This window comes from Rhizopus microsporus (assembly GCF_002708625.1).
Source record: "Rhizopus microsporus ATCC 52813 unplaced genomic scaffold scaffold_5, whole genome shotgun sequence".
Taxonomy (NCBI): Eukaryota; Fungi; Mucoromycota; class Mucoromycetes; order Mucorales; family Rhizopodaceae; genus Rhizopus; species Rhizopus microsporus.
This window is the reverse complement of record NW_019671920.1, coordinates 1,076,213-1,103,642: the sequence shown is the minus strand read 5'-3', so window position 1 is coordinate 1,103,642 and position 27,430 is coordinate 1,076,213. Positions and strand designations below refer to the sequence as shown.

Sequence of the window (27,430 nt, the reverse complement as noted above, 5' to 3'; positions counted from 1 at the left end):
AAGAAGAAAGCAAAGATTCCTTGTGCTATTTAATGTTTTTCGGCTTCAAAAATTTTTTTATTACTGCGTTCCCATTGAAATTGACAGTCATTCCCGTGCTCAGGATCAAACCTTCACTGTAGAGTGATTTCAATTGCAAAATAAGAGTCAGGATAGCTAATACAAAACAGTAAACAGCAATATTGGTTTTCATTTGGTTTAATGATTTCACATAGGATGTATTCCAATGTTTGCAGCCATGCTATAAATATAAAAAAAAATTATCAGGCATTCTTTCGACCTCAGCTTGCAAAGTTATTCAAGGCAGATATCGTTCCAATAGGAACACATGTACTCTCTGAGAACAACTTTCACAATAGGGCACAAATAGTAATCCATTTGGGCGTATTCATCTTTAGATCACGATGAGCAATTTGTTGTAGGTGATGAAGCAGGGTCCTCATGATACCATCTATCCCTGATGTTGTGATCTGATAAAATAAAAATGCCTGCTCTGACCCAAACAAAAACATCACTTGTGAACTTTACATTAAATGAAGATAGGACTGTTTTTGATCAGATCAAATATCCTATTTACTCCTTATGGCTTGTTGAGACTAAAACAATAGGAAGGGCTTCGTGGTTATTACGCCATGAAGTGATTGATTCCAAATAAGGAAATTCATTTAAACCACTCTGCTCATAATGAAATCATAATTTATTATTCATTGTATGGATTCTACTCTATATAACTGTAGAGATACGCAAAGTATCTGATCTAAATGCGCTTACAAGAGCTGTCGTTAGGTATTATGAGAAAGGAAAGGGAAAAAAAAGAGAGATTGCAGGGAAAATGTGTCAAACAATACAGCAAGGGCATTATGTATAAATTTCAAAACAAATGTATCATTTTTCATAATTGCGCATTTCTTTCGTCTACCGTAAAAACGATGGAAACTAATTCAAGTACACAACCTCCACCACCAGCTTACCAACAATCAGCGCCTGGAAAAACATACTACCAACCACCTCCTGGCCCTCCTCCCGAGAGCACGCAATATGCGCCTCCTACACAACCACCGCCACAGCATGGACCAGCAATTGGACAGAGAGTGGTTCAATTTTATGCGCCTCCAGAGAATAGACGACTTGGGATAATGAGGCGGCTATGTTCAGCAATCTGCTGCTGCATCATTATTGGGCTAGTAGTCGGACTGGCTGCAGGTTTAACAAGTAGTAGTTATCATGGTTGTAATTGGTAAAAAGCAAAAACATTAGTATAACCCTGCATGAAATTTTAATCGGTTTATATTGATCATAGTCGATATAACTCAGACTGTGTTTACAGATACGGTAAATAGACAACATTATCATAACCACAAGTGTACTAACCATGATATTTAGGCGCTGGCACTTATTGTTATAACAATTGTCAGTGCGCACGTTATTAAATATAACAAGTATATATTACTTTTAATAAATTAGAAGTATGCTGCACTGCAGTGTGCCTTGCATAAATTAAAATAATAATATGATGATCTCCTCTTTATTTCCTTCTAGACCCCTTGCAGGACATTAGTTGCGCGGGAAACAAAACCAATCAGGTTGAGGAAAAGATGCATAAGGGAGAAAAAGAGTAAAAGGGAAAAAGGGTGGGAATGCCACTTTAACGTCCACACGATCCCTCTTCTTTTGATTGGCTCATCAGAAGGGGGAAAGGGTCTCTAAGGTGATGTAACTTTTGCGGTGCGAGTGCATTGGGCAACAGCAAAGAATTTCTTTTTTTGGTTTATCTATTGTTTAACGACTATCGCTTAAAAAGACGTAATGTGTGTAAAAAGTGATGATTTACATCCAAAAAGGGGTGTTTCTAACCATGATTTACATAAAAGAAAGGGGGAAAGTTGAACAAGAAAAAAAAAAAGGAGCCAAAAAAAAAAAGAAGAAGTTGATTATAATTTACAGCTATTTTCGTCATCTTGACCTTCTGCTTTGGTTGCTATAGCAAATAAACTTAAACCTTAAAATCATCCACGCGCCCACTAAAGATTGTTATTTGCCCCCCGTTTGGAGTAAATATAAACAGTGATCCTTTTTCTCTTCTTCTTTTCTTTTTTTTTTTTATATAAAATTGCACTACACACAATTAATGATGACTGATTGCCACATCCCATACTTGAGCGACGACGAAAAAGTATTCTTGAATACAACTGCAACTTATAGTCAGGCACGTAGAATGTCCAGCCAAGAGCAAAATAGACCGAGTATTGAAGATAACCATCATCATCGACGCCATCAGGTCGTCTCTGCTCACTCTTTATCGTTCCTATGGAAACGTCGAGGCTCCTCTGCTTCCTCTTCAACTCATTCATCGTCTGGATCGATAGATTACTCTCTAGAACCCGAGCATTCACCCAAAGCTAAAGAATTGGAAATATTAATATTTGACCAGCCTCAACGCACTGTTCGATTAAGCCTGACACCACGTTGTGCCGTTTAATGCAAGAAAAGGAGTCAACACTCGTGTATATATAGAATCATCTCTTTTTCTTTTTTATGTGTTATTTCATTATTATCTTTATTATTAATCTAATGTAAATATATATCTTCATCTTTTTTTGTAATTCGAAATTAATAAAATGAAATTGGGCTTATGGGCTTATGAGTATATTTCATTATCAAAGATAAAGGGGACACTCTTGGCATAGTTTATCTCCCGACTTTTTTTTTCCCACTTGGGTGCAGGAATAAAAACACTCCATGGTAATGTAGATCTTTAACAATGATTAATTCATAATAATGCTTAATTATTCTCGTTGGATGTGTAATAATGACCTCAACGCTAGATTCATGCTCTTATCAATTCTATAAAGCACTAAAAAACGTCATAAAATAGTACCTTCATCAGCCAACCTTGTGTTACATGGAACGGTGCTAAGAAACTGGAGCTGTGCTAAAAGTGAAGGGGCTTTTTCATGGCTGTTGGAAATACTACGCAACCAGATTGAATAGTAGAATTGTTCGCTTTTGTGTAGAATGTAGGAAAACACATGATGTACTTCTACAACTGAAACTACTTTTGTGAGAATAGCTTCTTCTTCTTTTACAATGATAAGCTGGCTTGGTCTTCCTTAAAAGACCACCCTTTTTTACCTTTTCCCTAGATAACATGTTGTTAATTACAACAGCTTGATTCATTTAAGAATGAGATTGTGTACACATATACATCCATTCTTTTAAATACTTTTCATTGTTCACAAATACCACACTGTTTTCAGCTTACACCATCAAATTTCCCTCTTTAAATAAACGACCTTTTTCTCTTATATGATGTTGAATATGGGGAGTCCAAACAGTAAATGCTTGCATAGGTGTGATGGATGAAGGCTAATATGTATTCATCAAGAATGGTCTTTTAGCTTTACATTGAAAGTGTTGAATAATCATAAAAGGAAAATAGTGGTGAGAGTATTATTGAATGACTTTTTGTTCTTGTGGATAGGATCAAAGCCAACTTTACCAACCACCGAAGCTACGTGTTATCTTTTGAAGGAGTGAGAGCAAACTCTAAGGCATGCTTAGAGTATTCTTGCTATCGTATGCTTAAGCAAATTCAAATATCTCTTCATGTTCAGGCTTCAAGCAACTGAATTAATACAGAGAGGAAATGCCGACACCAGTGTAGTTACACGCCTATATTGGTTTTAAATTTTCCGGCGTCCGTTCATGACGATCAACAATAGGTATGCTCCATCATTTGATTAAGACAAAGTAATGATCTCTAGCGTTTTGACCGTAGGAAGATTATCCGCTGGAAGATATATAAGCGCCTATTTATCCGTGCGGGAAAGTATGTAAGGTAATCATTGGGTTGCTGAAGCCGGTTTTATATACTAATTTGGTTAAATCGCCATCTGATGCACACAGACTTTGAAATATTCCCGATAAAGCTGTCGAGTAACAAGATGAGTGTAACAAACTTAATTAATATCGAGAGTATATGCGCGTAGACAACGTACAGCTACCAGGATCCATTTAGACTGGAGGAGGTTTTTTTTATTAAATAGCAATAGTGGTATCATGTCCTGATAATTAGCGCTTGTTAGCTCAAAAGAAGGACCAAATCTCTTTATGGGTATCGTTAGTACAGTGTTTAATGCCACGAATTATCGTCATCTAGAGATTTCCCTCAGAAATACCTCATTAAGAAAGAGAAAATATGCATTGATAAGCTTTTCTTCTAGGAAAAGGACCAAGTGATCACCTTTCGTATATACCTCAAATCAAGAAACTTAAATGTTTAACGGGAGGCTTATTTGCCGTTCAAGGCACCCTGGTGGATATCTCCAGAGGTATTCTTTGTGTTTACACAAAATGATTGGTTTTACTTAATTTCTGTAAATTATTGATTTTTGCCTTTGCCATGCCTTCCTAAGTGCAGGGACTACAACCATAACTATATCTAGTATTCATAAAAGTGATAAGCCCCCTATTTAAGAATATTATTAAAATCAGGCGATAAATACGCCATTTGGAGATCTTGGCTTCTTTATCATTAGTTTTAATACTTTATGCAAATAAAGTCGGTGTAACTATCGCTAAACATTCAATTGCTTCCATGTTTCATTTAACAAAGACCACTAAATTTCGTCTATTGATCTTACTCATCATTTCTCAAAGGCTTAAATCAACAGAGTGCTTGACTTTTTTTTTTAGAAAAGATCATGGCATATACTCCAATGAATATTTTATTCTAGATTTCTTTCAACATACTGCCTTCTAAGCTACTAGACAGGCTCACTATCCTTTAGCATCAATAAGCATGCTATACCACTGCTACCGTTGGCGTAACAGCGGACTTGGAGAAATAAATGAAAGAAATGCCAGCAATGCTGTGTTACAGAAGATTAAAAAAGGACCCTGAATGACAAGCTTGGACATAAAACAAGTTTCACACAGTGTAGATGATGTGGGTTTCCATTTTAAGACGCTTGAATTAATAAAAGAAAGATCTGGATATGATGATTATTAATAGATAAAATAAAAAGGAGAAAAGGCAAGTCAATGCTGTGCATTCATCAGCATGAAGTGTTCGACTTGCGTCATTTGCTTACAGACGCGAAATATACCAAAATTATTAAACAAACATCCGTACCAATGTCATACCTATCAGGTTGGCATGGCTATCAAGTAATCATGGCAACAGTTATTGTATCCTTTCATTGTTAATAGAAATGCGGTTGTACAATGCAAGCCTTTTTCGTACAATAAATGCCTTTTATGGTAATGAGTTTAACTCGTGCTCCTTTGGTCTTTTTTGATTTGCCCATAATATTAGATTGGTAAAAGTGGGAATATGTCCTCACTGGCAACCAAGAGTGGATGTGTTATGAATTTACATATCATTCAGACACGTCCATCTATTTTCTCATACATGAATAATCACCCTTTCTTAATAAGCACATACGGCTATACGTCTACACATTTGTGCACTTGAGCATACGCACTCATAGTCTATATATACTTTCAATGGAAAAAAATGTAACATACAAGGACCACTCGTCCCCAGTTCAGTAAGCACTACATAAGCACAAAATGCAAAATGTTAATTAAAACGATCCATGCCTTCATGTGTGGCACAGATGCCGTGGCGTTGCAAAGCAATTGATCAATTACTGTCGCCTTCTTACCTTGTCTTGGCTTCCCGCGGATATGTTGACATTCAAAATATTTGTTCAACATTATTCTATTCCCTTTTTGACAGTACAGGAAAACATGCCATTGGTAGAATGAACTTTGTCATTTGCAAAATAGGAAAGGTGAATTTGTAACTATTAAATTAGCGTACCAAGAATTATAAAATGGAAAAGGTAGAATGGAAAAAAAGTGAGAAAGAGAGACAAAAATGGAACAAATCAATCTAGGGTTCCAGTCTTTCTGCTAATAGCAGCTATTAAAATGAGTGAATGGTATCATCTTGCAGAGGTGTATATGAAAAAAGAGAGAAACATCAAAAGAAACCCTAAAGGCTTGATCCTTTCTGCCTTTTGTTTTCTTTAAGACTTGCTTAATGAAGAAAAAGGACTATGCTTGTAGTGTAATCTGTCAATGTATGTGTTCGTAGTGGAAGTAGAGTATCCCATCCAATAAGAGTATATGAATGCTGTTACATTTGACGACAGCCGAAAAAACTCAGAATCATGTGGCTCATTTTAACCCAAGAAATCCCTAGCAAACATGCGGCATAAACATATAGAACACTTTTTTCTATTGTAGATCCCCGCTTGTGTATAAATAGACCAAGAAAATTAAGTTTTTATTTTATTTTTTGTTTCGGTCATAATTGTTATTTTTCTGATCTGTTACTTACTGTTTCTATCAAACTGACATGCCAATTGATTCAAATACGATCGACAATTCAAATAGTAAAGTGATTAGCATTTGTTTAATCATCTTACTAATGTTTGTTTCTCTATAGCATTTGCTCTTTCTTTAGTGTCTGGACAGCAAGTACGTCCCCGGATGCCTGTAGTTCAGTGCAATGTCAATCAAGACATAGCACTTCCTAATGCTGACCCTCATCTCTATTCAATTTTCCCACCATCCGGAGTAGAAGGACAAACTCTTACCGTCATTGTTCATACATACATACCTGTTCCTGTTAAAATTGCCTTCAATCAATACATTGTTGAGACTCAGCGACAGAATACACAGGGAAAGGTATCCTTAGTCACCAAAGTTCCTTCATTTGAAGAAGTAGCTTCAAATACACATACGGTTCAGATTAGACTTGTTTTTATGGACAAAAACAATCCATACAACCCCGTCTGTGGCTATGTAATTGGCTCTTTTACCTACGAGACTCGAAATAATGTTAATCACGAAACATCAGACAGCAACCCTTTGCCTAATAGTACCATGTCTTTAGCTAGTCAAGGTATGCAAACGCTCTTTATCTCTCAGCAGCCCAATGATTTCTTGACTTCGTCCTTTCCATCTTCTGGAAGAGGTAACATTCTCATTCTCATTCTCACTTTTATTGAACCACAAATGAATTGATATTGACTTTTTTATATAGGCACCACATTCCCAGGACAACAACAGCAACAGTTCTCGCCATTCTTTCCACTCGATTTCACAAACCAGCGAGTTCCCAACGACCCTCATTTCTTTATTCCTAGTAATGGCATCAATAATAGCGCTAATAGTAATAAATAATTACTACTTATTAAACTTGATACTTACTATAGTCTATAGAATACATTCCTTATTCAACACCGACAACAACATCATCAAGCGTCCATGCAATTACATCTCAACAACAACAGCATAGTCCTATAAGCCATAACCCAGGAAACCATATATCTTTAACAAATACAAGCAACGACTTTCAAAACATGCTTCCATACGGCAATGATACAAACTATAATAGTCCTATGCCTAATCAAGCTCCTTTGAACTATGACTTTTCATCATTCAACCTGCAGTCCATGTTTCCTGCACAACCTGATCGATTTACTTCACCAAGATCACATATTCGACGTATGCCACGTAACTTTCGTGGATATGGACGAACACCTATCGATTTTCATTCGGTAGCCTTGAATGATTACAATCCTTATCCAGACAATCCTATTGGTTTCAATTTTCGAATTAATGGTTGTATAAAGACGATGGAGGAAGATTGGACACCAGAAGAGTTTAGCAACCATCGTCGCTTGGTTATGTTCACAAGAGCCACTGAGCACACAGGAATTGTTTGTGATTTCGAGCCAGTTTCTCAAAATCAAATCAGTAAGAAAGATGCCATCATTGTTTCTTGTATTCGATGGCCAGATGAAGGCAGTTACTGGATCACGTCTGTTGATTGTATCAACCTAGCAGAGTTTCTAGTGGGTAGACCATTTAGCGTAGACTACAAGAATTGCATTCGACGTAATCTTGAAGGATTCGGCCCTACTACTGTTAGCAAAACCAAACCAGAATCACAAGAGTTCTTTAGACTGATCATGGCATTTAGTAATCCTAAACCAAGGAATATAGAAAAGGATATCAAAGTATTTCAATGGCATGTCTTGCCATTTGCTCTCAAAAAGATAATCATTAAGTACAACACAGAACAACCATAGTTTTATGTATAGTTTTTATTTATTTTATATTTTATATGCTTATGTTTTGTGTAAATATGTTCAATCATTGCTTCTACTACTACTTCTACTATTACTACTAATAATAATCATAGTAATTATAATAATAAACAAAGCCCTTTTTAGTTGTTGCCGTATTCTCTTCTCTATTTCTTGGTGCATTTCACAAACAGATTTGATTTATTCAAATTTATTAATTTGTGTAAATGAACGTGTTGGAATAGATCTAAAATGATGTGTATTCTTTCTGATTGGGTAAATGATTCGGCTCAGATTTAACCGCGATTTTAAATTGTATTTCATTGTAAGAAAAAGTCGTGTTCAGCATTGATCAAGCTGTGATACAAAATGTACTTAGACGGGCTTACGTAAGACCTTGCACAAAAAGACTACTACTATTTTTAATCAAGTGCAACACATCGCCATGGTAATACCATAAAAAGACATTCCGTAAACTCGATATTCTTGAAATATGATGGCAAAAGCTTAATAGATCATCATTCTATTTTGATAAAAAAAAAAGGTCAAATATGTTAACATCTAAAAGAGAGAGTAGCGATAAAAGAAAAAAAAAAGATAGAGGAAAGGCAGGTGTTTGTCATTATCAGTGGAATCTCTTGTCATCACATAGTTACCAGGGTAGATCATCTTGAAATCAAAGCCTTGTGATCTCAGAAATCCATTTCACTGAAAGCTTAAGCTTGGAATACAATGAAAACATACACCTGATCAAATCAACATTATCCACAGGTACAAAAAGACGGACTTTTATAGCAAGCACAGTATTCTTTAGCTTATCTCTGTCATCTAAAGATTCTGGATGATTCACAAAGCATATCAACTTGCAGACTATTACTATCGGCATTCTTTACCGCAACATTCACACAAAGGAGCATACGGTATTAATATACGATAATGTCATTCAGGTTAAATTTGCAAATGAAGGAGATAGTTACATTCGTTACACTGGATAGAAAGAAGAAATCAGCTTATACGTATTTTTGAGGTGGCAATCTCGTGTTTCTACGCATCAGAAGTCCTATTGCCTCAGAAGTAAATTTGCCTTGTAGAACAGGTTAAAGAAAGATCGGTTTGTACAGAAATGATAGTTACGCGGTAAAATTAGTGTAACACAAGTTTAAGGGCAATCTTACAAAAGCTCTAAGTGCGATTTTTCTTTCTTTACAAAAGAATTTATAAAGTAAAATGAGAGCTTTAGGGATTAAATTGCATTCATAAGCAAACAAGAGCAGTAGTATCATTCATATTTAAAAGCTTTTTTGAATAAAACCACCAGAATCGATGACAAGTACAGGTGATGTACTACTATATAAAGTTTTGGCTGTAGAATTTCAAATAAAATTTCCCGTAGTAATAATGAGAATATAAAAAGTGTTCTACAAAGGATATCTACGAAGCTTTTCTTCTTCTTTCCAATTTTTTTAAATAAAAGGTTGTCCAAAGTTTCTTCAAAAGAAGTACCGACAAGAAATAAACAGCATATTCCTCTCTGTTGAAAAGCTCCCAGTCAAATGGAAACTTGGAAGAAGGGCTTGACTCAGCACCTAAACCTACCTGTATAACACAAGATAGAGATCAATATCTGATAAATGCCTTTTTGGAGCAACTTGAAAATAACTGTCCCTTTTCCAGACAGAAATATCTCGCTCAAGATTATCCAGAAGAATCGTAACTGGTGCTAAAGTCAGGGTTAAAGAGCTTTCAGGAAAAGTAGAAAGTTTAAAGAAAAGCAAGAAAGTGATGAAATGCGAGCATGCTTCATGAGAGAAAGAAAGAAAGTCGTTCTAGAAGGCAAAACAAATCCACTTTGTCGTATTTACCCCATATATACTTAACCTTATTACTATAAATCTATCAGAATGGATAATACCAAGAGACTAGCCACAAAACATGTTCATATAGCGCGTCGTGGTTGATTCAGGTAACACTCCTGTTTGCATATAAAAAGACGCTGTTCGTAATAATCCTCTCGCCTTTATAAAGACTTATCAACACCATCTGTATTTTTCTTCTTTGGTTATTATTTCGACTATATTGCATACTTTTACAAGAAATTGTACCGAACAGCCTTTCTTATTCAAAACAACATCGATCACCTTCTCCTCACCGTCTGATAGCACTCTGTTAATCAATGTTTCTTTTGAAAAAATTTTTGAAAGTCTTTTCAATAAGGGTCATTTACAAAGAATACATTCAAGCTATTTTGGACCTCGTGGTGTAACTATCAGTTCCTTAACTAATCATCCATTCTAAAAAGCGTTATTTGCTGCTGTTACCAAAGAAGATGTAAGAAACAAGGCAATTGAGACATATAATATGAAGATATGCCGAGTTTCGAAATATCTGGAAAACCAAGTATCGATATACAAAAATGTTCAATCGTGTATTAATTGTGCCCGCACTGTGCTATTAGGTCATGTCAGCAGTTTACTATTTTATCGAAATAAAGAATCATTCAGTTTAATCAACTATCTTACAAAGTCTTCTTGTATAGAGACTCTTAATAGATCCATTCAGCATAAAAATATAACATCTTGAATGATGAACAAGAACATGCCTTTTACTTTGTACACTGCATTAGATGCCAACTTATTATTTTATTCTTTAATACGGACGTTGTAAATACGGGATGTAGTCTCTAATTGGATAAAAGAGTCTAGCAATAATACAATAAAAAGAAGAAAGCAACACTTACTGTGTACCATTGTTGAATCCAAGTCTGGCTGAGACGCCGACAGTTCTTGAGGAATATCGTGGAACGACAGGTGGTGTTGGTCTGTATTGCAGCCGAGCACGTAAAACTCGTCCTAATGAATAAATAGATATTTTAAAAAAAGAAGTAGAGATTGTTTTAATAGATAATTACCATCTGCAATTTCCCCATCTAGCTTGGCTACGCATTCCTGAGCGGATTGTGGATACATAAACTCTACCTCTGCCTCATGTAAAGGCCTTCCCATTGGATCTAAGAGCATATCACAGCTCAATATGGGTCCAAACATACTGCAAGTTTCCTGCGTTTTTTTTTTTTTAAAAAAAGATGAGGAAACTGTCTATAATATTGTAATATACAATACCCCAACATCCTCTGCAGTTGCTCTGGGATCAAGATTGCAAAGTAAGACGATGCTCGTTCGTTCTCGAGGATCTATTGATTTTTGCTGAAACACTGTGCTGACAACAGCAGGCTCCTGTTGTATTGTTTGAGGGGTTTGCTTTGGTTGTTTTTGCTTTTGAGGTGGGTATGGTGCTGGTGGACTCTTGGCTCTTGCTGGTGCTTTACTTTTGGTAACCGGAGTCACAGCTTTAGTGATGATCAGGGTTGAAGGGTCAATCGACGGTTTTCTTTTATCAACATTCTCAGTATAGTTTGTAGGCCTAATAGTTTTTGTGATGATGGGGCCAACTGGTCTCTGCTTTTACATCATGAGTCACTTTCGCATATTCTACAAGTATTTTACTTACTCCTTTGATTTGTGTTGTCATTGGCTTAGAAGGAGGTACTTTAGTTCCTAATCTGTTATTAATTGGATGTGAGGTTCTCTTTTGAATGGCTCTGTTATCCATTCTTCGAATAGCTGGATTTCTCTGTTGAGGAGTGGCATTGGAATACTGCCTGGTTTGATTTTGTCGTGTAATATGGGGTGTTCCCTTTTTTATTCCACGTTTATTTTTGTTCTTTATAATCTCGTCCAAAGAGTTGTCTAAATCTCTTGCTCTACCCATGACACACAGAAAAATTATTGACAGCAAAAAGGAAAGGAAGAGAGGAAGGAAGAAAGAGTGAGTTTTTTCCTTCCACCTGTGCAACAGATGTTTCATGACTGCTACTTTATATGCTTGTATATACGAAGCGTTTCCCTTTTTTTTCTCTTTTTTTTTTTATAAATTCAATGGAAACCCATCCATCATCAGCCAAGACAGTAACCATAGAAAAGCACAAGGATGGCTCAATAAATTATAGTGTGCTCAAGGGTGAACAGACACGAGAATATACAGTTTATGCGTCGTATCGACCTTTTAATATATTCGATCTGATATGTCTCATAACTACAGCATATCTTATTTGGGTAAAGAATGAAGACAGAGGGAGACATTAAAGAATGAGGACTGATATATTTATCATAAAAAAGGCAGTTTACTATAAACATGCAGGCTTATTATTCCTTGGTTGGTTTTTAATGAAGCGAAGGCAAGTGAGACGAGGTAAGTATAAACAATATATGACGACGACAATGATGATAATAACCGACAATGAATAGAAAGCATTATGGCGATAAGGGATCTTGGTGTACAAATAAAAACAGTATATTGGGATGGATCAGCAGTGACACGATTTATTGACATATTAAAAATTGAGGATATTATAATACATGAAGGGATAAGCTTTTGGCAGATCAAGTCATATATTGCCATCATTGTCAAAGATGAGGATAAAATGGTTATCGTATACGAGGTAAGAATATGCATGTGTTTATAAGGAGATGTGTATTGAGTTATGAAATAGAATCTATTACCAAAACTAGACCCAATCTTACTTGAAACATATCGAGGAATACGCTCGATTATATTCCCATTTGAAAAGGATTTATTTGCAAAATAATCATAATTAGGTATACATACATATATTCATTATAAATATATGTATGTTAAGAATATCCAACCGATAAATCGTTCAGTGCAACACATACAGCTGCTTTATGATGTCCATTATACTGTCGAATGATCTCTCCATTTTGCAATTCCCATAGCCTGGCAACGTGATCCGATGAAGCTATGGAGTGTTATATATATATACATTCTCGTTTTATGTACATTATCTATAATACCTGTGACAAGATACGCTGAATCAGCTGAAAAGGCACAATCCCATACCCATCTTTGATGACCTTGTAAAGTTAAATAAAGTTCAAAATTCTTTTCCGTATTCCAAATCTTGGCTGTATTATCGGCTGAACATGTAGCTAATAGTCTTTATCTTTTATTAGTGTTGTCTTTTAAATATTAGATGACTTACTTTGTATCAGGACTGAGCATCACCCGTAAGATATAGTTGTTGTGAGCCTGAAACTGATGAATGGGTTCAATGTCACTTCCATCAGGTCCACTATTTAATTTCCATACAAAACAGGTTCCCTTTTCACTATGTAAATATAATGTCTATTCTTTATATCATTAAATGTACCTTATTATTGGCAGCAACCAAAATGGATCCATCTGATGCTACTGTCACCGAACGCATGGCAACGCCTTCCTCTGGAACCTAACAAAAATAAATTAAGCCTTCATATACACACATATGATATATATTCTATGCTTACAAGCTCGTGGGTGCATGAATGGGCTGTCAAGTCCCATATCTTGACTGCTCCGTTTTGATCACAAGTGATGAGTTCACCTTGATTGGCATGCATGACAGCATCATTAATAGGACAACCATTATCAAAGTTTCTTGTTAAGATAGGGGTTCTACCAGATCGTGTATCCCATATCTTCAGATGGCCATCTTCACTAGCTGTAAACATCCAACGACCTTCTCCATGAAATCCAGTTGCGATCACATTTCCAGTATGCTCTCCAAATACAACAAACTGATTTTCATCACGTCAATATGTACCATTCCCTCTTTCTTCTTCTTTTTACTTACAGGATTGTCATTATTACTTGCAATATCGTACAATCGAACAGAATGGTTTCCTATAAATATAAAAAGGGTAAACAAAACAAAGAAAAAGAGAGAGAAAGGACAGTTACCTGCAGCAGCTAAAATGACTTTATCTGGTGAAATGCATAAACGGTTGACTTGCTATAACACGGTTAGTTTTCTCTCTTTCTTTTGTGTTCTCTTTTATTCTTAAAGTATGATTACATTACTGAATCTGAATGTTTGATTGTCTTGGAGCAAATACCACTTAGAGCCTCCCAAAAGCGAATCGTGTTGTCATACCCTGCAGTGACGAGAATAACAGAGTGACTATCATTTTGTAAAGACATTTGATACTGCTGCATCTGATCATAATACTGTTCTTGTTCTTTTTCTTCTTGCTTTTGCTGTGTATCGTCTCCCATTGAAAATAATTGTAAAAAGGAAGAAAGCGGGTGTTAAATCTGGTTTACAGGTGCTCAAGTCAGAAAAATGGTGTGTCCATTGGTTGGCTTTTTGTACAGAAAGATAAAGACAGAAGAACGCGTTAATGTGAGTATAGTAGGCATTTCCTTAAAATGTATTTTCGAAAAGGGTTTTTTTTTTTAAAAAAAAAGGGAATCTATAATTCCTCTTTTCCTTCTTTATTATAAATGAAAAAGATAAAGGATCCTTCCATATACAACCGATGTTGTTCTTTCGAGTAAGAAGCTCGCAATTTGTGGCGGTGTAGCAGGTGTTGTTTCAAGATAACTTGAAATCAACCGAGAGATCAAGCAGGACTGAGCCTCATGTGAGTCTTCTTGATGTAGTTAAGATTCGAATGTAACTTCAAACCCGTCCTACTCGCTCTGGTCAAGTACATACGGGAGAAAGTAAAATATATAAACATTCTACAAATCCAAAGGATTGGTCAAAGAAGAAGAATTGAGGGCAAGTCTCAGTCTTCTTGAGTAGGGTAATTTTTGACACACTGCTCAATAAGTAGGTAACGCTTATTGCTATATGAAAGAATAATATGACAAAGTATGTAACGCGCCATATTCAATTCTCGTGGCCAATATAATATTTCTGCCTGTAATACTGAACTTTCTTTCTGCTTGTCCTAAACAAATGCAGGACTGAGATCTATCAACGTAGTAACATGTCCTAATATGTCATCAAAATTCACACAACTTGTGTGTCTCTTGCTAAATTGTCTAACAGTCTTTTTTTTTTGGAATATTATGGTAGAAAAACGAAAATGGATTTGCTCCATATCTAATTCTTTTCAATTGGTTTATTATCTCTTTATAGTTCATATTCCTGCAATGACGGCGTAGCTATGCAGTGCCTGGTGATTTGAGTTAACTTACAAACTGACTGTATACAAGGATCACACAAAATAAGGACATGTGTATATGTAGTGTACGAGCAAGTTGCAAGAGTATAAAGAAATAAAAAAATCTTAGCATTACACAAGCGTTGCACAAGCAATTCTTAAAATTTACAAACAAGAGAATTACAGAGAGTTAATGGTCATCGATTATACAGATCATGCTAAAATATGGACCTCTTTTCTCAAGCTATGATCTATATGTCAAGGGCACTTAAACAGTTTGAGAGTAAGTTTGTTTGAAAAAGAAAAAGAAAAAAAAGACGACAATAGAGTGTCATCAAACTACAAGTCCACACACATAACATGACAAGTGGCGCATTATCCGGAATAACCAACAATATTGCAGTTTATCCGCTTGATTTAGTGCGAAAAAAAAGAAGGTTACAAGTTCAGGGCAATGGTGTTTCATGGTACATTTGCTTGTTAAACATTGTCAAACAAAGAAGGAATACCATAGTTTATATAAAGGGCCTTATTAAAGCAATTCTCTGCTAAATACAGTTACTTCATGGCTTTTGAAGAATCAAAATATGCGTTTACTTTCAAGAAAAAAGAAACAAAGAAAAAGGTACTGCAATTTTTTTTTTATTTGGTGCCACATTAAATTACACATGTTTTTTTTTTTTCTTCTTCTTTTCTTTCCCTCCTCGTTCACTCTTTCTTTCTCTTTTTTTTTTTTTTTCTTTTTTCTTTTTCTTTCCTTCTATAAATAAACAATACTTGATCCAATGACGGTAATAGAAAATACAAAGATGTATCTAAAAAATAACCCTTGTCTCCTTCTCTCTCTTCCCTTTTAGATAGCAGAGCTGGAGGCTAAAATCGAACATAATCGAATTATGAGAGACAAGTTCATACAGATGCGTCCTTTATTAAAGGATAAGAACGTTATATCCGATTGTGAAACTCAGATAAAAGAATATCAAAAATACATTGATTACTTTACCGAGGAACTACATCGACTAGAGCTAAGACAAGAGGAAGGGCCTCCCGAAAATAATGAAGATGCCCCCCAACGAACACTGGCCTTACCACAAGACCATCCGCCAAGAACTAGTTCGATCACAGCCAACGTAACAGCATTGGTTCAATCAGTCTCAAATAAAAAAAAGTACTCCAACCTTGGTAAATATTTTTATAGAAAAAAAAAAAAAGAGAGATGGTTGATGATGGATTTTATTAGACCTTTTGATGTCCGAAACTCCGTATAATAAGCCCAAAGTATCACTCAAGTTACATGAATTGGAATATAAGCTTGATGTTGAAAAGACAGTACTCAAAGGTATCAAAGGAATGGCCGAAGTGCTCGAGAGAAACCCTTCAGGAGATCGAAAAAATCGTACAGACGTTCAAGACAAAATGTCTGAGAGCATGGAAAAGTTAAGTTTGTTGAACTCGGCTTTGAGAAAATACAAAAGTTTATACATTGGCGAAGGAGGCGATGAAGATGACTATGGTACGTGCGTATGTGTGTGTATGTTATAAGGGCTAAATCGTCTATATAGAATTAGAGACTCCACCTTCCGCCCGTTTACCCCCTGGATTTAGAAGGCCAGTAACTGGTAAACTTCAACTGGAGATACTCGAAGCATGTGAACTAGCACATGCTCCTACTCGTCTGATTCGTACTCCGTCTACAGTCGTCTTTGTCAAGATCGATAATCAAATCGTCTTTCGTTCACGACCCTCAAAGAACGATAAATGGAACGAATTGTGCGAGACTCACGTCAATAAGGCCTCAGAAATTGAAATCAGCATATACGATCAATCCACCGAAAAATCTCTACCCATCGGTATTCTCTGGCTCAAAATTACCGACATCACTGAAGGATTAAGAAAGAGAAAAAGACCCCAGTGGGTGTTGGCTGAACAAAGACAGCAGATGACCCAAGGTGCAGTTAATGATAGCCCCACCTTGCCTCAACCCGCTGTTGTCAACCAAGCAGAGGGCGGTATTGAGGCATGGTTTGATGTTGAACCTGTTGGCAGAGTCGCCCTTCGTCTAAATTTTGTCCGTGCTGAAGGCAATCGTCGTCCTATGGACAAACTGGGTCGTGCTGGTGCTGTTCGTCAACGTCGTGAGGAAGTGGTCGAAGTGAATGGACATCAGTTTGTAGAAAACAGATTCTATAATGTCATGAAGTGCGCTCTCTGTCAAGAATTCTTTGTTAACAGCGGCTATCAATGTGAAGATTGTGAATACACGTGTCATAAGAAATGTTCAAGCAAGGTTGTCACCAAATGTGTTTCTAATTCTACAGAAACTGTAAGTATTTCTCTCTTTAGTAAAAAAAACACAGTGCTTATCATTACGCGTCAATCATAGGTATCTGACGAAGATAAGCTCAACCACAAGATTCCTCATAGATTCGAACCCATCACAAACATCGGCGCTAATTGGTGTTGTCACTGTGGTTATATGCTGCCTTTGGGCTCTCGTGGTTCAAAGAAATGCTCTGGTAAGTACTTTTTGTTATGAATGTTGATGTAGATCTAACGCAGGAGTAATACGTATAGAGTGTGGTATCACCGCTCACACACGTTGCGAGCGCTATGTTCCCGATTTCTGTGGCCTTAGCATGGAAATGGCAAACCAGATGCTTGCTGAGATCAAAGCCGCTGCTAAGCGCAAGACATTGGAATCCAAATCTTCTAGCAACCGTATATCTAAAACGGAAAAGACAGAAGAAGTCGTATCATCTGTTGAAGAAGACCTCGTGAACCAGCTTTCCCAAGTTTCTGTAAGTCCAGCATCGCCTCAATCACCACCTGTTCCACCACCAAAGAGCCCTGTTGCCGTACCTCAGACACCTCCTACGATGTACAATAATAATGTTCAACAGCCTCATCCACAACAACCTGTGCATCAGCAGCCTGTGCATCAGCAGCCTGTGCATCAGCAACCTGTACATCAACAGCCTTATCCTCCTTATTCACCTCAACAACAACCCATGAGCATGCCTCAGCCTTCAAGGATATATCCACCACAGCAACAACCACAACAATCACCATCACAACAACAGCGTCCTCCTATGCTCCCACCTCATGGACAGCCACCCCAATCACCATATGGATATAACCCAGCTCAACCCAATGTTGATCCCAGATACCAACAATACTACCCTCAACAACAGCCACAACAAATGAGACCCCAAATGCCATATAGTCCATATCAACAACAGCCATCTCCACAACAGCAGCAAATGATGATGCGTCCTCCTTCTCAGCCAATGAGTCCTTATCAACAACAACCACAACAGCAGCAACAACAAATTGTTTCTCAAGTAAAAAGAAAAATGCTTTTCTTTTTTCTTTTTTGCTTATCATTTCTTTAGGGACAACACATGCAAGGACCACCTAAACAGCCTGGTATGAAACGTAAGGTGGCATTAGAAAACTTTAGTTTCTTGGCTGTTCTCGGTAAAGGTAACTTTGGCAAGGTCATGTTGGCAGAAGACAAGTACGATAAACAACTTTACGCCATTAAAATGTTGAAAAAGAGATTTATTATTGACAACGACGAAATCGAAAGGTAACAAGAAAAAAAAAATCCAAATGCGGCCATATTTAGATTACTTTTTTAGCGTTCGATCCGAAAAACGCGTATTCCAAGCTGCTAATCGCGCTCGACACCCATTCTTGATCAACTTGCACTCAACTTTCCAAACTGAAAGTCGTGTGTACTTTGTGATGGAGTACGTCAATGGTGGTGACTTGATGTGGCACATTCAACGAGGCCAGTTCTCTGAACGACGAGCCAAATTTTACGCCTGTGAAGTCTTGCTCGCTCTTGAATATTTCCACAGCCAAGGTATTATCTACCGTGACCTCAAGCTGGATAACATCATGCTCGGCTTGGATGGACATATCAAGATGGCAGATTATGGTCTCTGTAAGGAAAATATGGGATACGGCAACACGACAGGAACGTTCTGTGGTACACCTGAATTCATGGCACCTGAAATCTTGCGAGAACAAAACTATGGTCGTGCTGTTGACTGGTGGGCATATGGTGTACTCATCTACGAAATGTTGCTCGGACAATCCCCCTTCCGTGGTGAAGATGAAGACGAAATATTTGATGCTATTTTAGAAGACGATATTTTATACCCTATCAATATGTCTAGTGATTCAATCTCAATCTGTCAGCAATTACTGCAACGTGATCCTAATAGAAGATTGGGTGGTGGCCCTGATGATGCAGCTCCTATTAAAAGACATCCCTTCTTCCGTGGTGTCGTTTGGGAGGATATCCTTAACAAACGTATCCCTCCTCCTTTCTATCCTTCAGTTTCTGGACGTCTTGATACCTCAAACTTTGATGAAGAATTCACGAATGAAACACCTGCACTCACACCTATTGATGCTACACTCAATCGTGTTGAGCAACAAGAATTCCAAAACTTCTCTTATGTCGCTGATTGGGTTTCTGCATAAAATACACATATATATATATAAAGACTATTTCAACTACAGACACGACTTTGTGCGTCCTTTTTTCCTTTCGCTCAAATAATAAAAAAAAGTCCTCTCCTTTTTTCTTAATTGTTTTGACATGTTCAAGATTTCAAGACGAACTTTTTCAACATTTAGGCCGTTACTTCATGAAAATCCTCTAGTAATATAAAATTAAAGAAACCTTGTGCCTTTAGTTAATCGCTTCTAAAGGGCTTACCAGGTCATAAACCAGCACCTACTATACCCAGAGCACAAAGAGGATTACCAAAAAAGATGCCCATTGCAGGTGTAAAGAATGTGATTGCAGTAGCTTCAGGAAAAGGCGGTGTGGGTAAATCGACAACAGCAGGTAATATAAAAATTAAAAACAGTATGAAAGAAAAATGGAATAACTAGTATGAAAGTCAATATTGCTCTTGCAGCAGCAGGCATGAAGATGAAGGTGGGTATTTTAGACGCAGATATTTTTGGTCCTTCTATACCCAAATTGATGAATCTGAAAGGAGAGCCTGATTTAACCGAGAAAGGTAAGAGGACGATCTTGTCTTTTGCTATGGCTAATGTAAACAAGGTGACCGGTTGGTGCCTCTGACCAACTATAACGTCAAATGTATGTCCATGGGATTCTTGGTTGATCAAGAAGCGCCTGTCGTGTGGAGAGGGTTGATGGTCATGAAGGCATTACAGCAGTTATTGCATCAAGTAGACTGGGGTCAATTAGATTTATTAGTAATAGATATGCCACCAGGCACGGGTGATGTTCAATTGACCATTAGTCAACAAGTGGTAGTAGATGGTGAGTTGCATTCTAATACATGTATTAAACATTAACATGCTATTATCTCAGGAGCTGTCATCATTTCTACACCACAAGATATTGCATTAATTGATGCAGTCAAGGGTACCAACATGTTTAAAAAAGTCAATGTTCCAGTAAGTTGGACCCTTTTACATACATGCATAGTTTATAACAATAGAAAACAAAAAAAAAACTTAGGTGCTGGGACTAGTTCAAAATATGTCACTCTTCATCTGTCCCAACTGTCAACACGAAACACACATCTTTGGTCATGATGGGGCTATACGTATGGCCGAAGAAATGAAGTTACCTTTGCTAGGCCAAGTGCCACTTCACGCTGATATCTGTCAATTGTCAGACGCTGGTAAACCTATCGTTATCTCACAGCCCGATAGTCCATTCGCAAACCATTATCGTTCGATTGCAAAAAACATTTTAGACAGTCTACCTAGCAAATAAAGCCACATTTATTGATAAACTTTTTGCAGTGATCTGTCAATGCATATGGCTGTAATATGTATATATAGTCTCTCTGGCTGTGTGTTGATGTATTTTTTTTCATTTTATTGGTTCTAAGGCTGAATGTTTGGAAAACAAGCTTATTCATACTTGTCCTTGATATCCTTCCATTGTTTCTATTTAATATGAGTTAGGGAAAGGGTGTATTTGTTTACAGCATAACTTACGCCCTTGTTAAGGTTATCCCAGACCTTGTCGGCAAGAGTATCGAAGCCAACTTCAAAAGCAATAGCACCAGCAAAGATAGTGGTAACAAAGACAGAGTTCTTCTTAAAGATGGTGTTGTAAATGGTACGAGACAATCCAGAGGAAGCAGCAGCAGGCATGGTGTTTGAATGTAAGAAAGAAAGATTTGTAGTTCAATGAGTCGCCCCCTGTCCAATAACTCCGGACTAATTTTAAGCGCACGCCCTAAAAATGACATTAGTTACGTCACTTTTTTTTGGTTTTCCATTTACCAAATTAGTAGGCCCAATAAAAAAGTCTGAGTGGCTTGTCTTAAAAGCCCTACACATTTCTTGTGCCTCTTTGAAGTGATTCTGGTCTTGATTGAATATCGTAGCTAGATGAAATATAGTTTGTCAAAATTGACCGAATATTCCTTGCTGCATTCACATCTCGATTCCAGATCTATCGAAACTGTATCAAGTTATTAGTACATATAAAAAACAGATATTCGACTTACTCGCATACGATTACCAACTGAACAGTGACTGCACACATTCAATGGGTAAATGCTCTGCTGCTGGGCTATTTCATTGTTAACATTTCTACATTCTAAATTCCTTTGAAAATACCTGGTACTCTTCTTTCGACACACTCGCCACTCTTGCACATAATTTTCTTGTCTGCCCCCAAACAGACTTGTCTACTTCTCTTTTCATTTTTCAGCCTTCTTCTTTTTCTATGATTATTAGGATTTAGATTCTACATATCCCACAAAATGGGTATCTATGGTTAATCTTGTACCTGTGATAACAAGCCATGGAGCTCGCTAGTTCATAACAATTTTGTAACTCATTACCACAGCTGCTGCACACTTTGCTTGTTCTATATTCGTCTACCTTAACAACTATACATTTTTTGGAAAGCGCCATTTGTACCCCCTTATAGTTAGATAAGTTAGGCTCATTGATGTTTTGATGACAGTTGTTCATGCTGTAAAAATTGCCTTCACTGGTATTGGAGCTCTGGATTTCATGCTTGCAGAAATTGAAGCGTCTCCGTAGGCAACACCCTTCATTTGAAGCAATCTTGTTTTTCTTTCTTCTGTTACTTCTTTTCTTCTCTGTTGATTTATGAATCAGTTTTGAATGAAGCTTTACGCTGTGGTCAAGTTTTCCAATGATTGTTTCGGTAACATTGTGCAAGGCAATCCTCTTATTGGAATACATATAGCCTTTGTTTTCTCTATGTCTATTTTTTGTTAAAGTTAAAGACACTATGAGATATGTATCAGTATTCATATCATAATATAAACCCTCCCATTATCACTGACATATTGCGAGTTGCTGAAATGACGTTAATATATTCCATAAACTTAAATCTGAAAAATACTTTTGGTGAAGGTATTAGGTTATAGATGGCTTGAATGTGCAGCATTTTTTCTTGACTTGAGCTCAGCTTATATTGCCCATTTAAACCCACACTGTTCTCTACATGAAAGAGACATGGATTAGTAGCGATTTATAAATTTTGCGGTACATTACTTACTGATATTGGGCGTTCGAAATAGAAAACGAATGCGCTTTTCTTAGGGCCTTGCTTGTAAGCTCAGAATCAGTATCAACGCATGTAACGAGGTCTCGGTGTCCTAAAAATCATATTTAGGTCATAACAAAATAGAACTATAAATTTACTTACCAGGATCTATTCCTATGATACGGTCGTTCAAGAAAAGCCCGGTTGGCTCTTTAGAAAGAGTGTACAAGTCTCTCGTCCAGTTGGAAGGATCAAGGCGCCGGGGTAACTTATTAAGTTCATCAAATGTGTGGACGGTGTGTTCTATTTATAAGTTCGTATTAGCTATGCTCTCTTATATTCTCATCATGATACTAGATCTCTATGCCTACATACCTGATCTGGATGAAACTGATTTACGAAATCGTAGGCTGATCATATGGCCATCTGTTTCAAAACCGTAATCAAAGCAGACGTTGGTTGACTTTGAAGTATCTTGGACTATAGAAAGCTCAAGCGTTTAGACTTGTACTTTAGTATACTATATGTTGTTACCTCTTGATCTTCTTCGCTGTACATGATCTAAATTAAATATTTCTTCCTAGAGCTGCTCTTTCCAAATAAGATATTTGTACTGTTTCGCATAATCTGTTTTTCTTATAAACGATACTGCCTATTTAGAGAAAGAGATTAATTTAGGATATGGGCTTCGTTTTGTTAATTATACATTTGGACGAATGCTTGATCCTTCGGATACAACTGTTGCGTCTGGAACGTTGAACTTTTCATTATATGCCCTTTTCAAGAGTTGATAAAAAGCATCAGAAGAAATGGAGACATGGACTGTTGATAGTAAGTAATGCTAATCGTTTTTGATTTTAAAACAAAAGAATTACCAATTTGTTGTGGTGCAATTGGCAGTAGAGAGAATCGTTTGACGTTATCAACACTGTAGTTTTCAATATCTTGTAATAACGATTTAAAATATCGAATGTACAGTCCTGATTTTGTGGCTGCTGTTTCATAGTCTTGTAGTTTTTCTTCCGTCATTGGGGAAAAGAGTTCACAATACTTTGCTTGTTGTAAGCTATGTAGTTTCTTTCTTAGCTTATCTATGTCATATTTATAATAAACCATTACTTGTAGAATTCAATTGCATCCATGTTCCCATCAAATTCTTCTTGTTTTTCTTCATCTATAAAAGGTGTGTATGTGGTTATACTTTGCAGTATCTTGGAACCTAAAAAAATGTTATTGGTTATTCAATATTAACTGAATGTACTTACTCATCTTTAAAGGAATATAGGCGCTGTTATCAGTATTATCTTCGTTATGTTTTCCTATATATCCTTTGATCACTCTTTTGGGAAATATATGCAAGTTCAAAGCCAAATGACCTTTCACATCTAAAGTATAGGATAGGTATATTAAAATCTTTTGGATAATAGCAGTTTGAAGCATACTTACTTGTACACATTTTAGTAGAATATGAAGTAGCTATTGCCCCATGTAAATTATCTAGCTTTGGTATGCCGTAAAGGTGCTCTATACATTTTCATTTTAGTTAATTCAACTTATATTCACAAACTGTCTATATAGCCTCCAGTGACAGGGTGACGCCTTAAAGCATCAAATGAGGCAAAATTTGCTTGTACGAATGGATGATAGAACTACATAGCAATTAAAAATATTGTGAGTCGCACTCTTTTTAACTAAAAGTTTGCTAATTACCACATATCTAGTCTCTTCAATAGGTGTAGAGGAAACTATCCTATACATATGGCCCCAGAGTTGAGGCTTTGTGACCGATTTCAGTACATACTCATCAGTTTCGTCGGGTTCAAGTGCCTTGCATGTTAAAAAATAGGCCATATTAGAAGCATCTTGTCTAAGTATAGTTTGCTCTTCAGCAATGTCTCTTAGTAATTGCTAATATAAATGAGTTAAGGAAAAGTAGAGATATATTCATGGCTGTCTTATACACTTACTCTTAAATCAGGGTAATTATTATTTAATATGCTTGATACTTTGCATTTTCTGACAAAGCTTTGACAACTTCTAAAAGGGGCTTCCAACTTTGTTTTGAAAGAAAGAGAGAAAATAAGAGATAAAATATTTCAAGGCGTTTTATAATGTGGTTAATTTCTTTGCTCTTCATGTTGTCAGAGGGCGATCAATCTGTTCCAACATACCATATGTGGTCATTCTGCATGTAGAAAAAGTTGTTAAAAATCGTATCAGTAAACCAAAAGCACATCATAGTTGTAACAAAATAGATGCTCAAATCAATAAAAACTATTATTGTATAGCATTAAAGAACACTCCATAGACCAAATCTCGCCTCAAATAACCACAATGTTGTTCTCCTGGAAAAAGTAGACTTTTTTTTATCTTCGTAAGGTCACTTTGTCTGATTAAGTGTAATAGTATATCTAATCTTATTTATTGAGCCTAAAAAACTACAAAATGTCCCTCATAGTAATACAAATTATAGCCTTTTTTAATCATAATGAAATTGCTAGAGCAAAGCTTTTCGTAAAAAAGTGTGTTACCCCTTTCTTTCCATAAATAAACAAAAAATCATCATTTACACCTTACTCATTCTTAATTGGAGCTATTCAATCAACTATTCAGTATATACATAGAATAAAAGTGTGAGGCATTCATCAGAATAGAATGAGCGTTCTCAGAGTTGCTAACTCGATAAGAGGGGTCTTTGGAGTGATTGCTTACAAAGAAGCTATCACCAAAACGGTGATTTTACTTTGGGTACTGTAAAAACCAAAAAGGCAACATCTCTCCCAACTGCAAAAATATTTAAACATCTAATTAAATGTTCGCTTACCGGTGAAAAAGAGCAGAATAAAATTGGAATTCAGTTTTTGTCCAGCAATAACCTTTTGATTTCCTATAAAAACTAAAGCAACACCTTGAGTTCAGTACCTCTTTTAACCAGGTGTTAATTTATGTAAACTATAAAAACATTAGCAAGGAACAAAACACGTAAGAAATATAATCATTTGTCATAATTCATATTTTTAATCAATTAAATAAAAAGTGCTGTTCAAACATAAAAACAAACATAAAAGTAACTTCAACTCAAACAGTTGTCTGAAAAAGTCGGGGTGCTAATCAAGGTACATGTAATTCAGTCAAATGTAATCTCACGAGTAAAGGTTAGTATTAGACGTGGTCAAACACGACATCACCCATGAAAATGTTAGGTGAAGCAAGCAACAATTCATGGGACTCATCAGTAGATCCATCCATATCAATATCCTCAGAAGGTTCATTAATCGCGCTTACTGCAGGGCTAGCAGGAACGGACGAAGTGGTTCCTTTTTTGGATGGAGCAGTATAGTGTGGGTATTGTTTGGAAGTCTTACGTTGATGTCCCTCAGCACTACAGCTGGAGCAAGTAGCGCGAGGTGAGGACGTCTTAGTCGTGGATTCTCGCGGATGGGAAGAGACAGTCGAGTGGGAACGAGTACTAGTGTATGGTGCCGTTGCATACTTAGAGACTGCCGACGTTCGTATACGTGAAGGAGAAGAAGCCAAAGAAAATGAGGTCTCTTCAACTACAGGTGTGGAAGACGTAGCCAAAGAGCGTGTGATCTCTTCAGTTATGACTCCGGGAGAGGTTTCCAAAGAGATGACATTGATAAGATCAGGCTCCGGTGGTAGGTAAATGGAGGGCTCGGCAGGAATAACAACGGACGTAAGGGGAACTTGAATAGGCGTCTGATAGAGACGTTTGTTACTGGTTTCCCCAGACGGAGATCCATTACAACGAGGACATTGTCGCGCCAAGTAGCCCATAGCGTTACAGTTGTAACAGAAAATATGCGATTTTTCTTCTCACAGCCCACAAGAGCATGTTCAGAGCTGTGACAATAGCGACAATATGGTCCTATCGAGTTCCATATAGCATACACTTCAACTTTTGTCGGGTTCATACGATCAGTACGGCAGGGTGTATACTGCCAGGAAACGGCACGAGTTAAAGCATGTACTAGGTTTGTCTGACTAATATCTAATACTGCATAACCTCTACCAGTGTAAAGGCCGGTTAAGTCACGTACAATGCCACAATCCACAATTTGACCAAATTTAGACAAATTGGCGTGCATGTCCTGCTGAAGTTCGCGCAAACCGAGTTTGTCTCGACCATACTGCCCTGAAAATTTGGCAATGCCGATTTTAATGATATGAGCATCAGGAGGCAAAGATGGATATCCTCGAAAAGGTTGATCGAAGGAAGGTAAGATAATGCCATCAGAACAAATAATTTTTTCACATGTAGGTGAAGCCTGAATCTCAGCGAAATATCTGTGAAAGTCTCGACGAACGACGTCCATAACACATCAGAAATGATCTTCTCCACTACAAGCGACAGAAGACTCGGTAAGAAACTTGAGTCTGTCAGCTACATGAGTAAAGTCAATCAGGTTTGAGTCAGCAGATTCTTTCAAGAAAGATCTCTGGCTGTAATTAACAAACTGACTGAGTTGTAAATTAGAGGAAGAGGCAGTGACAGAAGTGATAGAAGGGTAGGTGGTAGTAAGAGGGCCAGCTCCTCGACTAGAAGTCTTCACATTACCTCGAAGAATGCGAGCCCACGTTTTGTTAGAGTTTGTATTATTGGTTTGTGTGGGTGACGAAGTTGTCTTTTTAGGAGGCGAAAATTCGTTAGCGGAAAGAGCCATGTTCGTGGGGTATTTAAGTAAAACGATGGTGCAAAAGTATGGTGCGCCTAAAATTCCGGAACAAAAATGTGACGTAGTAATTATCTCTATAGACATCCT

General features: G+C 36.9%; 15 protein-coding genes across 15 annotated transcripts; 8 read left to right on the top strand and 7 right to left on the bottom strand.

Annotated features, from left to right (window-relative positions):
* Nucleotides 1–823: 823 nt before the first annotated feature.
* On the top strand, nt 824–1,635 carry RHIMIDRAFT_278804 (uncharacterized protein). Its single transcript, XM_023612785.1, has one exon. It carries the CDS (start codon nt 930–932, stop codon nt 1,239–1,241), a length of 312 nt encoding a protein of 103 aa, XP_023468019.1. The 5' UTR covers nt 824–929; the 3' UTR covers nt 1,242–1,635.
* Nucleotides 1,636–2,131: 496 nt separating this feature from the next.
* Nucleotides 2,132–2,479, top strand: RHIMIDRAFT_236291 (uncharacterized protein; the record flags this gene model as incomplete). The annotated part of the gene is made up of 1 exon (XM_023608522.1): nt 2,132–2,479. One exon carries the CDS (start codon nt 2,132–2,134, stop codon nt 2,477–2,479), a length of 348 nt encoding a protein of 115 aa, XP_023468018.1.
* A 4,585-nt stretch (nt 2,480–7,064) lies between these two features.
* Nucleotides 7,065–8,108, top strand: RHIMIDRAFT_225329 (uncharacterized protein; the record flags this gene model as incomplete). Its single annotated transcript, XM_023607526.1, has 2 exons — nt 7,065–7,186; nt 7,237–8,108. Exon 2 carries the CDS (start codon nt 7,377–7,379, stop codon nt 8,106–8,108), a length of 732 nt encoding a protein of 243 aa, XP_023468017.1. The 5' UTR covers nt 7,065–7,186; nt 7,237–7,376.
* A 2,545-nt stretch (nt 8,109–10,653) lies between these two features.
* On the bottom strand, nt 10,654–12,014 carry RHIMIDRAFT_278799 (uncharacterized protein). Its single transcript, XM_023612783.1, has 4 exons — nt 11,613–12,014; nt 11,225–11,563; nt 11,014–11,161; nt 10,654–10,954 (listed from the first exon to the last, which is right to left on the bottom strand). The coding sequence occupies exons 1-4, from the start codon at nt 11,871–11,873 to the stop codon at nt 10,839–10,841; spliced, it is 864 nt and encodes a 287-aa protein (XP_023468016.1). The 5' UTR covers nt 11,874–12,014; the 3' UTR covers nt 10,654–10,838.
* A 26-nt stretch (nt 12,015–12,040) lies between these two features.
* Nucleotides 12,041–13,164, top strand: RHIMIDRAFT_290998 (uncharacterized protein; the record flags this gene model as incomplete). The annotated part of the gene is made up of 4 exons (XM_023613775.1): nt 12,041–12,217; nt 12,281–12,353; nt 12,410–12,603; nt 12,655–13,164. The coding sequence occupies 4 exons, from the start codon at nt 12,041–12,043 to the stop codon at nt 12,748–12,750; spliced, it is 540 nt and encodes a 179-aa protein (XP_023468015.1). The 3' UTR covers nt 12,751–13,164.
* On the bottom strand, nt 12,797–14,141 carry RHIMIDRAFT_200470 (WD40 repeat-like protein; the record flags this gene model as incomplete). Its single annotated transcript, XM_023606456.1, has 8 exons — nt 12,797–12,921; nt 12,977–13,119; nt 13,165–13,283; nt 13,333–13,410; nt 13,469–13,738; nt 13,795–13,844; nt 13,902–13,953; nt 14,022–14,141. The coding sequence occupies 8 exons, from the start codon at nt 14,139–14,141 to the stop codon at nt 12,797–12,799; spliced, it is 957 nt and encodes a 318-aa protein (XP_023468014.1).
* Nucleotides 14,142–14,866: 725 nt separating this feature from the next.
* RHIMIDRAFT_278791 (uncharacterized protein) lies at nt 14,867–15,329 on the top strand. Its single transcript, XM_023612782.1, has one exon. It carries the CDS (start codon nt 14,946–14,948, stop codon nt 15,111–15,113), a length of 168 nt encoding a protein of 55 aa, XP_023468013.1. The 5' UTR covers nt 14,867–14,945; the 3' UTR covers nt 15,114–15,329.
* A 135-nt stretch (nt 15,330–15,464) lies between these two features.
* RHIMIDRAFT_278788 (uncharacterized protein) lies at nt 15,465–15,670 on the top strand. The gene has a single exon (XM_023612781.1). The coding sequence runs from the start codon at nt 15,473–15,475 to the stop codon at nt 15,662–15,664; it is 192 nt and encodes a 63-aa protein (XP_023468012.1). The 5' UTR covers nt 15,465–15,472; the 3' UTR covers nt 15,665–15,670.
* Nucleotides 15,671–15,897: 227 nt separating this feature from the next.
* RHIMIDRAFT_236286 (uncharacterized protein) lies at nt 15,898–19,606 on the top strand (the record flags this gene model as incomplete). Its single annotated transcript, XM_023608521.1, has 8 exons — nt 15,898–15,903; nt 15,970–16,294; nt 16,353–16,625; nt 16,675–17,435; nt 17,496–17,628; nt 17,687–18,453; nt 18,505–18,701; nt 18,754–19,606. The coding sequence occupies 8 exons, from the start codon at nt 15,898–15,900 to the stop codon at nt 19,604–19,606; spliced, it is 3,315 nt and encodes a 1,104-aa protein (XP_023468011.1).
* Nucleotides 19,607–19,724: 118 nt separating this feature from the next.
* RHIMIDRAFT_236285 (P-loop containing nucleoside triphosphate hydrolase protein) lies at nt 19,725–20,885 on the top strand (the record flags this gene model as incomplete). Its single annotated transcript, XM_023608520.1, has 6 exons — nt 19,725–19,787; nt 19,838–19,976; nt 20,032–20,154; nt 20,199–20,423; nt 20,475–20,560; nt 20,625–20,885. The coding sequence occupies 6 exons, from the start codon at nt 19,725–19,727 to the stop codon at nt 20,883–20,885; spliced, it is 897 nt and encodes a 298-aa protein (XP_023468010.1).
* Nucleotides 20,886–21,025: 140 nt separating this feature from the next.
* On the bottom strand, nt 21,026–21,271 carry RHIMIDRAFT_236284 (ubiquinol-cytochrome C reductase; the record flags this gene model as incomplete). Its single annotated transcript, XM_023608519.1, has 2 exons — nt 21,026–21,061; nt 21,113–21,271. The coding sequence occupies 2 exons, from the start codon at nt 21,269–21,271 to the stop codon at nt 21,026–21,028; spliced, it is 195 nt and encodes a 64-aa protein (XP_023468009.1).
* Nucleotides 21,272–21,467: 196 nt separating this feature from the next.
* Nucleotides 21,468–22,364, bottom strand: RHIMIDRAFT_278783 (uncharacterized protein). Its single transcript, XM_023612780.1, has 2 exons — nt 21,915–22,364; nt 21,468–21,849 (listed from the first exon to the last, which is right to left on the bottom strand). Exons 1-2 carry the CDS (start codon nt 22,337–22,339, stop codon nt 21,723–21,725), a joined length of 552 nt encoding a protein of 183 aa, XP_023468008.1. The 5' UTR covers nt 22,340–22,364; the 3' UTR covers nt 21,468–21,722.
* Nucleotides 22,365–23,346: 982 nt separating this feature from the next.
* On the bottom strand, nt 23,347–24,830 carry RHIMIDRAFT_312512 (uncharacterized protein; the record flags this gene model as incomplete). Its single annotated transcript, XM_023614807.1, has 9 exons — nt 23,347–23,468; nt 23,522–23,712; nt 23,766–23,865; nt 23,912–24,031; nt 24,093–24,170; nt 24,214–24,295; nt 24,357–24,554; nt 24,614–24,693; nt 24,818–24,830. The coding sequence occupies 9 exons, from the start codon at nt 24,828–24,830 to the stop codon at nt 23,347–23,349; spliced, it is 984 nt and encodes a 327-aa protein (XP_023468007.1).
* A 761-nt stretch (nt 24,831–25,591) lies between these two features.
* RHIMIDRAFT_305117 (uncharacterized protein) lies at nt 25,592–26,444 on the bottom strand (the record flags this gene model as incomplete). The annotated part of the gene is made up of 1 exon (XM_023614468.1): nt 25,592–26,444. One exon carries the CDS (start codon nt 26,442–26,444, stop codon nt 25,809–25,811), a length of 636 nt encoding a protein of 211 aa, XP_023468006.1. The 3' UTR covers nt 25,592–25,808.
* A 491-nt stretch (nt 26,445–26,935) lies between these two features.
* Nucleotides 26,936–27,337, bottom strand: RHIMIDRAFT_116751 (uncharacterized protein). Its single transcript, XM_023605335.1, has one exon. The coding sequence runs from the start codon at nt 27,329–27,331 to the stop codon at nt 26,990–26,992; it is 342 nt and encodes a 113-aa protein (XP_023468005.1). The 5' UTR covers nt 27,332–27,337; the 3' UTR covers nt 26,936–26,989.
* Between the last annotated feature and the right edge of the window lie 93 nt (nt 27,338–27,430).

Excerpts from the sequence above, each read along its gene's own strand:
- RHIMIDRAFT_278788 (XM_023612781.1), top strand. The coding sequence starts at position 15,473 with ATGACAAGTGGCGCATTATCCGGAATAACCAACAATATTGCAGTTTAT.
- RHIMIDRAFT_278783 (XM_023612780.1), bottom strand. The coding sequence starts at position 22,339 with ATGTATTCCAATAAGAGGATTGCCTTGCACAATGTTACCGAAACAATC. Across the intron at positions 21,850-21,914 it reads TCCATGGCTTGTTATCACAG|AAAAAGAAGAAGGCTGAAAA; the intron begins GTACAAGATTAA and ends TAATAATCATAG.
- RHIMIDRAFT_278791 (XM_023612782.1), top strand. The coding sequence starts at position 14,946 with ATGTCATCAAAATTCACACAACTTGTGTGTCTCTTGCTAAATTGTCTA.
- RHIMIDRAFT_116751 (XM_023605335.1), bottom strand. The coding sequence starts at position 27,331 with ATGGCTCTTTCCGCTAACGAATTTTCGCCTCCTAAAAAGACAACTTCG.
- RHIMIDRAFT_278804 (XM_023612785.1), top strand. The coding sequence starts at position 930 with ATGGAAACTAATTCAAGTACACAACCTCCACCACCAGCTTACCAACAA.
- RHIMIDRAFT_278799 (XM_023612783.1), bottom strand. The coding sequence starts at position 11,873 with ATGGGTAGAGCAAGAGATTTAGACAACTCTTTGGACGAGATTATAAAG. Across the intron at positions 11,162-11,224 it reads CAACTGCAGAGGATGTTGGG|GAAACTTGCAGTATGTTTGG; the intron begins GTATTGTATATT and ends AAAAAAACGCAG. Across the intron at positions 10,955-11,013 it reads AGATGGGGAAATTGCAGATG|GACGAGTTTTACGTGCTCGG; the intron begins GTAATTATCTAT and ends TTTATTCATTAG.